The following is a 13,331-nucleotide window of genomic DNA, read 5'->3' as shown; positions in this document are numbered from 1 at the left end:
AACTATTAAACACCAGCTAAGACTCCACTGTGGACTAAGTTTACAAAAATAATGTAAATTGACACAAGTCTGACACCTACTTTTAGCTATTGTATCAATTTCTCTGCTGAAGAACTATAAGTATTCTGTTCCTATGTGGTAGGACATTAAAAAAACCTAAATGCAATTACTGCACTGTAAAAACTGAAGTGAGATGGAAGTTTATGAAATCAGAGAAACATTAAAACAGAAGTTTAGTAGGATTATTTTCTTACCAAAATTGAATGCATTCCCATATAAATTCGACTACAGCAAACCAAAGAACACCAGCAGAGTGCAAGGGTCAATCCAAACATAAGGGGATACTGGTAGGGAAAAAATGGAAAGATTGGATTAGAATTTGGAAAACAAAATTTAAAAAAAATCACTCTTTGAGAATTCGATAATTAGTTCCAATTAATGCAGCTTATGATTACCCTTTTCCTTGCCTGAGCCTACCCAAACATATTCGGCCATCTCAAGTAAGTCCATTTTTCATAAAGCCAAAACACATATTAAGTCAAACTTTTTCTGCCCTCTCTCTTTGTGTTCAGGGTATACGAACTTTAGGGCACTGGTCCTATTTCTTCAGACAAGGCAGTAAGAAGTTAATAGATCTTTGTAGCAGTTAGTCTAACCGTCTATGATATCTTGAATTGGTAATACGGGCAGAGACAAGCCTTGTGTTAACTGTGGAACAGTTTTACACCGGGTGAAGCAGCTATGTGAAAAACTAGTATTTTTAACAGTTACACAGGCAGAATCTAGTAGCTTTACCTTTCTCCTGAAAAGGAAAGGCTTATAATAATTCGCAAATAAATTCAATTGCTTACACACTGTTTTAGAGTTTCTGCAATCCTTGATTCAATCTGTGAACGTCACTATGAAACTCCTAGAATAGACACCTTTTTGTTCTCTACAAGCCCATAAAAATTTCTTCTACAATCCATGTTTATTAAACACAAAATTAAACTATTTCAGTCTTCTGGTAGAAGATCTTTTATTAAGCAGTACTGTTTAACAGAAACAAAAAAAACACATATCAGCAGATATAGAAACTTACTATTTTATCTTTTTAGGTTTTGGATAAAAGTATGCTAATTCACATCTTACAGCACAGTAAGAAATACTTGCCTCACTACCATATTGCAAAATCTTGTACAAGACAGGATACAGCTTCCTTTTTTCAGTATTAAAAATAATTATTAGTTCTATAAAAGCATCAGTCACAAGACAACATGGCATATTTCCAAAATTTCTTCACTTCCTACAGGAAAGCAATGATAAACATTTTCAGTATAAACAGACAGACTAGATGTACTCAAATTTCAAAATAAACGCTAAGAATTAAAGGGAGTTTTCTTGCCCTTTCCTTTGCTCCTTTTATGAGTAACCTGAAGGGTAGAATATCCAAAAAATTAGAGAATGTATCTTTAATCTTATTGGATAAAGCTGTACGTCCTCTGCGAAGGCCACTTAACAGAATGACAGGCTTCTAAACCAGTCTTTCAATGAGATGTTTGAGAAAAGATTATCAGTCTTATGCATTATTCCAGCATTCTTTGAATTCTCAGCTCTAGAACCATGTCAACATGGCAAGCCTAAAAGAATTTATCAAACTAACAGAAATTCAGGAAGCTTATGTTTCACATAAGCCACAGATTTTACATTAAAATCAATTCTATACACCCAGCTCACCGTTGTGTTGCATCTAGATTAAACTCCAATTCCTATAGTATCATTTGCCGTTTCTATTATACGACATCCATCTACAAATTGTATCTAAACAAAATTATGTACTGCATGATTCATTTCTAACTGAAACGATGAGGGAACAAATTCAGTATCCTGCCTTTCAGAATTATGCTAATAATGGGCAACATACCAGTAACAAGGTCGCACTCAAGACGTGACTGCAGAGTTACCAGATGTTGCCATGGTTATAGCAGCCACAAAAGTGATTCTTGTCCCCTGTGTGCACCACCGCAATACGTTACTAGTGTAGTCCCATCCCCATTATGCCTCTACCATATTCTCCATTGATCTCAGGGTAGAAGCAATGCTGTCTGCACTAGAAGGACGTCCAAGCCATACAGCCTCCACGCTTGGTACTGCTCCTCTCTCCCAGCAGAGGGCTACCAAAGCAGACACGCTGTATATATACAGGTATTGGTACACCCTGTGTCATCTGAAGTAGAGATGAGCTCCTAGCATCTCATTACACACTCTGCAAGATGAAAGCCTGGGATGTTCAACAGAGATTATCAAGGGAAGATTTACTGCCTACAGAAAGAATGAAAACCTCTTGATCAGAAAACTTAACAGCATCACAATTAACGTGGCGGTAGGAGCAGCTTGCAAGTTTGACGCACTTGTTGAAACTTTCAAACGGTTTTGCCCCTCACTTAGTTTCTTGGTACGCATCTTTTGTGCTTTCAGTCTCCAACCAGGGGTGAGGCTTTTCTTTAATAAATACAGACTTTTCCTGTGTTTCTGAAATACCTGACAGAAACAGCAGCTAGAGCTTTGGGGGAAGACTGCTGAAGTGCCAGGCTCAGCAGGCGACTGCAGCTAATGATACTGTGGGTAAGAAGTTGGGATTGGGGAGATGATGTTCGAGCAGCTAAACACCAAAGCATCTGTATCTAAGAGCTCACAAACACTTCCCTATTGTGTCCCTAATAAAAAGCCAATCATACATTTAACCCCGATTCATATATTCTTAAAGCAATGAAGTATTTTTAACATAAATCCTGAAATACTATTCAACTGAAATAGCTTTAGCATGACCTGTCTGCAGAATTAGGTACACACTGATTTATGGTGTTTTTAATGAATGCTAATAATAATCTCAGAGGTCCTAAACCCAGTTTCCCTCACTACAAGATACTTAGCTGTATCTTCCACTCAAAAGACCTTATTCACTACAGTATACCTAGCTGTACTGTATTCAGTCTACTATAAAAAAACCACAAGATTGCAACGATTATTCTAATATCCTGTGGAAGAGTGTGCCACAATACAACAGTTCGTTTTTGTGACTACTTCCCACACCAAGCATTCCCCTCTACACTGCCATTATGAAACCAGCACCCTGGGACGTGTCAGTTTATGTTTGAAGCTTACTTACGAGGAAGTAAAATAATTATAAGTTTAGAATATGACATCTTTATGTATCAAGTACAGAAATAAAATTTTATCTAAAGGAGTTTTTAAAAACTTTCATCTGTCCTGGTTTCTTCTGATGATATATCCATTCCTTCCTGCGCTGCCCACATAACCAATCTGATTTTCCTGTCACAACCCCCGACCTGTAGAGCATCAGAACTGGGGCTCCACAGTTCACCGGCCCTGTCAGACACCAGCAGCTATCAAACTCCCTACTTCAAGACAAGTAAAGCACAACACCCTGCCTCCACCTTGGCCTGTGTTCACTCATGCTTTCTAAAGGCAGCCACTGGGTTCAAGAATTCCTAGAACACTGAACTGGTAGCACCTGCTTGAAATCTGCCTTGAGGTGATAAGACAACTGCATATTTTGTCCTCACATGTAGGCATAAGTGTAAAAGGTGACTAAAGAACATTAACACTCCTACACACCTTTTAGCTCAGACAGAGTACTCAAAAGCATGCCAAGTCCTTACACCAACAAGGACATTACCTTGATCCTTATAAAAAAAGCTGATGCTATAAATTTACTTCTAAATTATTGACTGAAAATAATGCAATACTGAGGTACCAGTAAGCATTGTCTAAATAGTGTTTCATCTAGAAAATGACTGCCTGAATGTATTTTTCATACACACATCAGGTATCCCATGGCTGTGCATCCATAACCCCCCACTGCCTAGGCATACAAAATCCCCCACATACCAGATATCTATTATTACAGGGCCTTAAGAGTATTAACATTTGTTATCAGCCCTGCTTTACAAAAAATACTGGAGCTCACAAAATTTCTCTACCAGCTGCAAATGAGTCTTCAAAGGAAAAAAAATGTGAAAGATTAATGCGAAAACTTTAACAGAAACTAATTTCAAGTGTTCATGAAAGAAAGCCATAAGCATTTTTTTTTTTCATGTCTGCTTGGGTCTTCTGTTTTGGAAAACACTGCATTCAAAATTTGACAATTAACAGTTATCAATACCTTTCAGTTAAACTTTCAGATCTTTTCTATATATTGTATATAAAGACACAGTCCCAACTCGAATGAAAGATATTAAAGCAATTAAAGCAAGACTGCTGGATTTTAGCCATTTTAGTCCCACGGCTCCTCACATGCCAAATCAGACCTACAGAAGCAGAAAGGACAACAGGTCACAAGCTGACTTCTACCCTCTTCCCCAGTTCACTGCTATTTTTACTCATTTAGGCATGAGAAGGCACACTAGCACTCTTTCTATCTATCCATCTCCTTTCCGATGAGGGTCTGAAAGACTAGCAGAGAGAGGTAGACATAAACAGGTTTCACTCTCTTAGCTTGTTCTTTCTGATAAAAGAATTTGCATATCTTCATTCTTGACAATACTTAAGAGATTCAGGAACAGCCCATTTTAGAGACAAACATCTCAAAACCTACCTCCATGCCTTATATTAAGACTACTCTATCTATATCCTTAAAACCTGATTATGCCTCCATAGCTACTATGCCATCTCAACAATTTAAAGTATTGGAGTATTTATTGAACTGCATAGTGCTTTCTTTTTTCTAAATTAATAAAACCAACTTGGGATTTGAAAACCTTCACCTTATAAAAAATAAAGACACTCGCATAGTAATAGTACTGGATCTGAACTTGAAAAATCACATGTGGACTGAACAAATGTCAACCTGGCATTTTCCTCCTTGAGAAAAGCCAATCACAGATATAGAATCGAATACAGACATAGATCAAATCACAGATATCAAGCTTGTGCAAATATTTTTCTGAAGGCTGGAATAAAACTTAGATAATATGCATAAGCATGTATTACAATATTAGAAGATGAAGTGGAGACAGATAGAATTAACAAGGCAGAAACTGGAGGTGGAGACAAATACAACACAGATTAATAAGATAGCTTTGTCAACATTTTGGCTTTTCAGTGTTTGAATGGATATTTTTCTTTGAAGGTATCACACCCATGAAGAAAAGTGTCACAGTCTTAGTACATATGGCTAAGAGACAGAGCACCAAGCAAGTTATTTTTTTAAAAAAAGGGATAAAAAAGGTTAATTGATTTCTCAAATTCACATACTAGGTTAAACAAAAACTGAGAAATAAAACTGATCACTGAGTAGACTTCTTACCTTCTCTCAGGCCTCATTTTTGTTCCCATATCCAGAATCTTGGTTTGATCATTAAAAGCGATTAAACTGGTCATATTTGGAAAAACAGCAGTAAAGCTACTCCCAGTAAATCTTTGATAATGTTATGCCCTCTATTTTTAATTGGAAATTCCCGTTTTACTTGATTACATGCTCTGAAAAGGGCCTGCAAGATTCTGACTGTATCACATAGAAAAAATTTCCCTCAAATGCCTAACCTCCTCCCTCCCCTTAATTTGACCATTTGCCAAGAATCTTAATAACATAACCATTGTTTAAAAATGCTCATAAGGAAACAATCTGTCCCAAAAGCTTTGACCTAGGTCAGAAAATTCCTTCTTTCATAATGGAACATTCTTAAAACACACTCTATAAGCTCATTTCTTTACTTTTTAAAAGCATATTTTACACTGGAGAAATTTCCAGCATTCACAAAGGGTTTCAAGTTAATATATTCAGTGTTCTACGGTACTACTCAATGATTTATTTTTTTTAATCATACAATAGTTCGGGTTGGAAAGGACTTTAAAGGTCATCCAGTTCCAACCCCCTGCCATGGGCAGGAACATCCCACTGGCTCGGGCTGCCCAAGGCCCCATCCAACCTGACCTTGAACACCTCCAGGGATGGGGCAGCCACAGCTTCCCTGGGCAACCTGTGCCAGTGTCTCACTACTCTCATTGTGAATAAATTCTTCCTAATGTCTAGTCTAAATCTGCCCCTCTCCAGTTTATACCCATTCCCCCTTGTCCTATCCCCATAAGCCTTTATGAACAGTCCCTCTCCAGCTTTCCTGTAACCCCTTCAGGTACCAGAGGCTGCTCTAACGTCTCCTTGGAGCCTTCTTTACTCCAAGCAGAACAAGCCCAACTCTCTCAGCCTGTCCTCATATGGGAGGTGCTCCAGCCCTCTGATCATCTTTGTAGCCTCCTCTGGACCTGTTCCAACAGCTCCATATCATTCTTATGCTGAGGATTCCAGACCTGGACACAGTATTCCAGCTGAGGTCTCACAAGAGAGGAACAGAGGGGCAGAATCCCCTCCCTCACCCTGCTGGCCACGCTGCTTTGGATGCGGCCCAGGACACAGTTGGCCTTCTGGGCTGCGAGCGCATATTGCCGGCTCATGGCGAGCTTCTCATCGACCAGCACCCCCAAATCCTTCTCTGCAGGGCTGCTCTCAATCACATCATCCCCTAGTAGTAAATAAACTGATAAATGTAGCTTAACCACTGTATTTCCTTCTTTCTTACACTGACTCAACTTAATATCAAAGAGCATAAAAATCTGAGAGTGCTATACGTTATTTCAAGAAACCCATCTTTAAATTCCAAGATAAAGATTTGACTGTTAGCCCAGCAGCGAGTTAAAACGTTTCATTTTCTGCTACACATTCTCTGACAAGAAACTGTTACAGTATGAATTGGAGCTTGTTACTACTTTTCCTTGCAATCCTTACAGAAAAAAAAAAAACCAACAAACCCAAGTCCCTGCCTGAAGACACACAAGAATCCCCTACAGCTGCTCTGCTTATGGCCCTAACACCTAAAAACTTTTCTGCAATCTTTTCTTAGGCTTAATCAACACATCCTATTTGAATGTATGAGGAGTGCTTTACATGTGTACAGTCCCACTAAGGAAAAGAAAAATTGCTTGAGAAGTAAAGTATACTTTTTGAATCCTATCTTCATCAAAAACTCAGGAGCTAACCTTACAGCATTTGTTTTTACATATTCCCCACTCACCCAACACAGTTTAATAGAACAGGCTGCTGCATGCCTCTAGCAGAGGTTCCCCAAGGAGATCTGTAAGAACTATGTTCTTTTCAAAATTTTAAAAGCACCCAAACCAAACAGGTCATACAACTTTTTCCAGACTGCTTTACAAATAAACTACAGGCATTAATACAGCCCACAAAAGAAGACCTTACAACTCAAACACAAGAGACAAGGCCAGTGCCACTGAGCCTCCAAATTCCCATCTCTACTTTTCAAGAGCTCTTCATTTTGTGGACAATTCTGGGTTTTGAGATCATCCCTTCAGCTATGCTTGTCATGGCAGAAGAGTTTTTGTTTCATCATTTAAGAAACACATGTAAGGAAACCAATTCGATAAGCACGCATCTCTCCACCTAAGCTTCTTCACAACGTTTTAGTATTTCAGCCAAAATCCATGTGGGCATCTTGGAGACAAGGCATCGCTTTCTGAAAGGACCCTGTACTTACTTTTACACAGAGAGTCTCCAATGTATAGCTGCCAGTTTTATCATTACATCAATCTTACTGATAATGCAAGCCTTTCAATAAGGACAGACACTTAAAACTAGGATTTATCCACTTTCTGTAAAATTCTCACTATAGCAGCGTCATGATTAGACTGTTCATCCAATCTGACAACCAATTATTCCCCATTCCCAGTGGGGATCTGAGAGAAGTTAGCCTTTTGAAATGAAAGAGCAGGCAGGCAAATCTAGACGTAATCTAGTGGCGTTCCATCAGAACCACAGAATGATGAAGATCTCTCTGAAATCACAATACAGACCCTGTCGAACCCATCTCATTTGATTAGATTCATCAGCTTTGGTTGATAAAAGTAATGGTGAGAATAGAAGATTTCTGGAAGGGTGTTTGACATGTGACATTATTACAAATTGTACAGTGGGGAGTCAGTAAAGCACTGAGTAAATGAAAACTGAAAAATACTTATAGGTGTGTCAGAAAAAGAAACCATTACGGAATGGATGGACTCTACTGTGCGTTTAGCAGCAGTGATTATTAAGGTTGCCATTATCGTCAGAGGAGTGGTAAGACAGTCCCTGATGACAGGATTTGCATATAAAACACTGGCAGACAAGTACATAGGGAGGACAATATTTAGTGATCTGAACTGCTTCAGAAGTTCAAACCAACTTTGGTTAATACAGAGGCCAGCTACTCATCAATCAAGGCTCTGGGCTCCTGCTGATTATCAACTTAAAATCTGTTCCTGAGTCAGCTCATTAATGCAGAGCTCAGGAAGAAGTGCAAACCCATCACTTCCTAATCCAGGCAACTACTGCTGGAGACAGCCTACATTCCCGAAAGAACTCTGTGAGAAAAGCATATTTTGTCTCCGTGACGTCTTTTTTCCCCCCTCTCCTCAAAATAAAACAGCAAGATTATGACACATTCAGGTTCCATCCTAACTCAAGCACCATTTCTAATAAAATGTGTTGATATCTGCTTGAAATCAGCAGGTCAAAGTAACAAAACAAAATATAAAAGACATTTCTCGATAGTATCAGCTTTAAGCTTTCGGAGATTTTGTAGATAACTAGCAGTTCACACTAGCTCTTCCTCCCTTCTCCGGACACAATATAAGCCAGCTCAAACTGTCAGCAGTTCAAAGAAAGCAGATTTTCCCCAGTCTGATAAAGGCACACTTCTTCCTACATCATACCAACACCTATAACCTGACTGTCTTTTAAGAGTTTGTCCTCGTCCTTCAGGATATCAGAGCTTCAAAGATGGAAAAAAAAAATACCAACATCTAAAACACTCCTGGATTCTCGTAAGTCTTTGGCATAAGCTTCATATTTCAAGGTTAATGAAGCGTCTTTGAAACAAGCGGTTTTTCCTGCTGAGATTTAACAATAAAAAAAAAGATTATGCAAGTGGAATCAAAAGTTTCAGGCAAGCCTTCATAATACAAGGAGAAATTGAAAAGTCATGTCCTACAATGTACAGAAGAATTAGCTATTATTAAAATTATGTTAATATATAATTAGTTTTTGTTTGAATGTCAGTTGCATTGCATATTCCCTATGTCCAAAGCTTCTAGTAGTGAAAATCTGCCACAACAATCTTTAAAATATATCATCCTTGAAAATAACTTACTTGAACAATTTTGTTTATAACCAAATAATTTAGTTTTACAATGTATAGTCAAAAATCCTTTTCAGTACTACACGAAAGGAAAATAATTGTGATAGGACTACTGCTAGGCAATGAAAACTAGGAAAGCATAAACTTAACAGGTTAAAAGCAAACCTTCTAGAATTCAAAATTTGTTTTAAAATAGACAGTTTGGGCAATACCTAGAAAAACAGGTGCAGACTTGCTCTGTTCTCCATCTTGTTTGAGGGAAAGACTCACAAACCATTTTTGATTGAAAAGAACTATTACACAATAGTAGGAAGTCATAGCCTGATGAAAGCAAACTCCAAATAAACTACACAGGAAAGTGACTTCTCACTGGAGTAACCTCTCTCAGAGTAACAGATGCTTTATATGCTTTAGTATAAACTTCAAAGTGACAAACTCAACTAACGTTACCTGTATTCCAGGGTAAAAGTCCCTGCAGAGAGTTACAGCTGTATCTAAGTTAAATTCACACTTAGTCTTATTCCACTGTGATTTTTCTGAACGAACAGTCCTAAGATGTAGACTTGTTATGATCAGGGTCTATGTAATACTTGTTTATACTGAACATACAGAAAGACTGTACCCAAACATTTGCCAACAAATTTAAGTCTAACCATCTGTATCTACTGATAAATATGTATAATGTAATAAAAATCAGAGTTACTACAAGCTCCCTTACCATTAACAGCTTTCCAAGAAGTTCTGAGGTCAGTCTTTTTAACATCCTCTTTTTCCAGAATAGCATGACAAAAAGTTGCTGTATAGATCCTACTCCCTTTCAATGCTATGGAGAACATCAAGTATGGAGACCAGAAGAAGCATTGGATGAAAGCTTAACTCTCGTTAGAGGTGAAGGAAAAGATATTCAACATTCCACAGGTTAACCTTCGATTAATATTTAGAAATAGTTTAAAAATCAGAAGGGATCTCTTTTTAAATGAACATTTTCAAATGTTAAAGTTGTTTTCACAGAGGTCTGTTATTCAAACTCATTTCACGGGGAAAAAAAAAGAATTAAAATCAAGACTCAACCAATTTGTTTCTCCATTTCTTAAGTTCTTAATTAATAGCAACAAAGCTGAATGTTTAGGATTTGATGTTTAGTCACATAGCACTGTATGTCACAGACTGCAGTTGCAGGTCTGGCAAACCAAAGATGGAACTTGGTTCACCGATAAAAAAACCCAAACATTTCACACCTTGTCAGTTTGCTGGTTTGCAATCAAGCCAAGTTCTCCTTTGTACACATGTCATCGATCTGTGCAAATCGACGGATACTACTAAATGAGGTTGTCCACATGCAAAGAAATAGAAATTCAGTTCAGTCTTCCAACTGACACGAGCCCTACATATCTAACAAGTAGTAATCACATATTCAGATTGTAGTAATTCAAAAAACCAAACACTTTAAAAGATCAAGCACCTCAGTGCCAGAACTCCAAATATTTATTTCAAACACCCACAACACGTGGCATTATCTGGTACCTGCACAACTCCAGCAGACTCACACTTCACATCTTCCTAGTGAAGAAAGTGACACCTTAATAGCTTTTTTGGGGGCACACTGCATCTCCTTGCAGTAGCACATACATAAACTTCGGTTACCGAGAGGCCAAAGACAATCTCTAACCTCCAATCATTCCTTTTCTTTCAGGCACCCGTTCCAGGTCCTGACATACGGCCACAAAGCGTCACACTGTGACAGCAGACAACTGGTGATTTGTTAGCAGCAAGCAGGAAGACAAGAGTTCAGCCCCTCCATAAAGCTGAAAAAGGGAGCTCTCTCTACCAAGTTGGCATACATTTGTCTTAAAGTAGGCAGGTATTACAGTAAGAATTTGTAAACATTAGTATCTGAAGAGCAGACTTACTGCATAACTTCTTAAACACACAGCCTTCAAAACCCTCCATTGAACACTTGTCGCCTGGAAAAGCCTTCCCCTTCAGTTAGGAATGAAACTGTTGCAGTGATTTAGAGAACTGAATCCGTGTTGTGCCTTCTTTGGAGTTCTTACTTACTGTTGCTCATACTGCTAACAGCAATCAACTAAGCACATGCCACAGCTTGCATAAACCAGAAGATCAAGTATGACTTTATCTGTTGACCCAAAGTGCAATAGGAAGACCTTAAGATTTTGCTGAGTGAAGGTGCTGAAAAGATCAGAGATTATCAGTTCTTGCTAATTTTTAGCACATTATTAGCTGTAAAACCATCTGAAAGACTACATACTCCTCAAAACAGAAATAATAATTTCCAGTTTACAGGCAATGAAACGAAAAGACAGCATGAAAGAAAAGGCTAAAAGTACAGTGACACGAGCTACAAAGTGACTCAAAGCAAAGAAGGATCAGCAAAAAGCCCTTTAGTTCCTGGCTCTCCACCGAATTCTCAGTCTGTCAGATCAAACGCCTGTAAAACTATCAGATGCCTACCCAAACTTTGAGCAAAGCACTCACCCTACAAGACAGAAGCTAGAAGAAAACCTCACAAGAACAAAATACGGATTGTTAAAGCAGACTTTTAACGCAGAACGTCTATTCAGAAGACAGAATTGTTAGAACAGGTCTCAGCACTCGCTTAGAGGATAGGAAAAAAAAAGGAAAAAAAGAGGGGAGGAACAAGCAAAAAAAAGCACAAATTTCACATTTTACCCAAACTCGGCTCCTCCCTCCCCCTTAAAAGAAATCAAGGCTGCCACATCCTCGCCCTCCGGGGCTAGCGAACAGGCGGAGGAGAAGGCATTACCTGCCAGCGGCCGTAGCTGAGCAGCAGGAGCGCCAGGGGGATGGCGGTGCCCGACATGGCGTGGGTGGAGGGCATGCTGTACTCGGAGTTGTAGAAGACCTCGAGCTTCACCACGGGCGGGGAGGCGGGCCGCGGCCAGCGGATGATATCCTTGGTGCACTGCCCCAGGTACATCACCCACACCCAGATGATGATCAGCCTCCGGCCCAGCCAGGCGTCCAAGTTCCAGATGCAGAAAGGGAAGAAAAGGATGTAGAACAGCTCGTTGCCCAGCTCCGTGCCCAAGCTGAAGAGATAGTAGAGGAACCGGCTGCGGGTGGAGAACTCCTGGCTGCCGTCCTCCTCCGTCAGGGAGTTGCGGCGGGGCCTCCTCCTCCAGCGCTGCCCCCCGGGCACGGAGCCGTTCCCGGCGGGATGCCCGTGCCCTGCCGGGGGGCCGCCGTTCTGCTCCGCGGGACCCTCCACCCCGCAGAGCCGCTGGAAGGCGGCCACACTGCGCGGGTCCCGCAGACGGGCGGCCAGGCAGGCCAGGCGGCGCCGCGGGGACATGGCGGGAGGGGGCCGCCCGCGAGGGGCGGCGGCGAGGCCTGAGGGGGCGGCGGAAAGATTCAGCGGCGCCTGAGGAGGGGAACCGTTCGCGGCGAGGTGTCACGGACTGACCGACGCCGCCCGCCGCCCCGCGCCTGCGCGCAGCCCGCCCCGCCCTCACACCGCCCTCCCCGCGGGAAACCACAGCGCGGCGCGGATTGGCTGAGGAGACTGACCACGCCCACTCTCCCAGGGAAACCAATCAGAGCGCGACTGCGCAGAACTCGCCCCGCCCTCCCCGCGGGAATCCTCAGCGCATTGCGGATTGGCTGAAGCTCCCCCAGGCCCCGCCCCGCTAGAGGAGAAGAACCAATCAGAGAGCGACAAGGAAGAACTCACCCCGCCCTCCCCGCGGGGAACATCAGCGAGGCACGGATTGGCTAAGTCTATCCTAGACCCCGCCTCCTCGGGTAGGAGAACCAATTAGAGCGTGCGTCCGCGCAGCCCGCCCCTCCCTCACACCGCCCTCCCCGAGGGAAACCCCAACGCGACGCGGATTGGCTGCGGCTCACTTGACCCCGCCCCCTCGAGCAGGGGAACCAATCGGGGCGCGGCACTGCGGGAGGTGGAGAGCCGCGTGCTTCGGCCTCGAGCGCCAGGGGAAGGCGGGCTCTGCAGGGGTTGCTGTTCTCGCCTTGTTATCTGAAATCAATAGGAAAAGAAACTCCCAAAGCAAAGTATCCTTATAGAATCATAGAATCATAGAGTGGTTTGGGGTGGAAGGGACCTTAAAGATCATCCAGTTCGCCCCTGCCACGGGTAGGGATATC

The 13,331-nt window shown here is 41.3% G+C and overlaps 1 protein-coding gene across 2 annotated transcripts in view; it reads right to left on the bottom strand.

Moving 5' to 3' along the window:
- The window catches only part of LOC104062364 (sphingosine-1-phosphate phosphatase 1), a 60,451-nt gene extending 47,794 nt beyond the window's left edge, over positions 1-12,657 (bottom strand). Inside the window, exons 1-2 of one of the 2 annotated variants that reach the window (XM_009564407.2) lie at positions 11,974-12,657; positions 255-344 (exon numbers count right to left, since the gene is read on the bottom strand). In XM_009564407.2, coding sequence (XP_009562702.2) covers positions 255-344; positions 11,974-12,522 — 639 coding nt within the window. In that variant the 5' untranslated portion in view covers positions 12,523-12,657. The remainder of the gene's footprint in view (positions 1-254; positions 345-11,973) is intronic. The other variant, XM_054068961.1, reaches the window with a different exon arrangement.
- Between the last annotated feature and the right edge of the window lie 674 nt (positions 12,658-13,331).

This window comes from Cuculus canorus, chromosome 5 (assembly GCF_017976375.1).
Source record: "Cuculus canorus isolate bCucCan1 chromosome 5, bCucCan1.pri, whole genome shotgun sequence".
NCBI lineage: Eukaryota > Metazoa > Chordata > Aves > Cuculiformes > Cuculidae > Cuculus > Cuculus canorus.
This window is presented reverse-complemented; position numbering and strand designations above follow the sequence as displayed.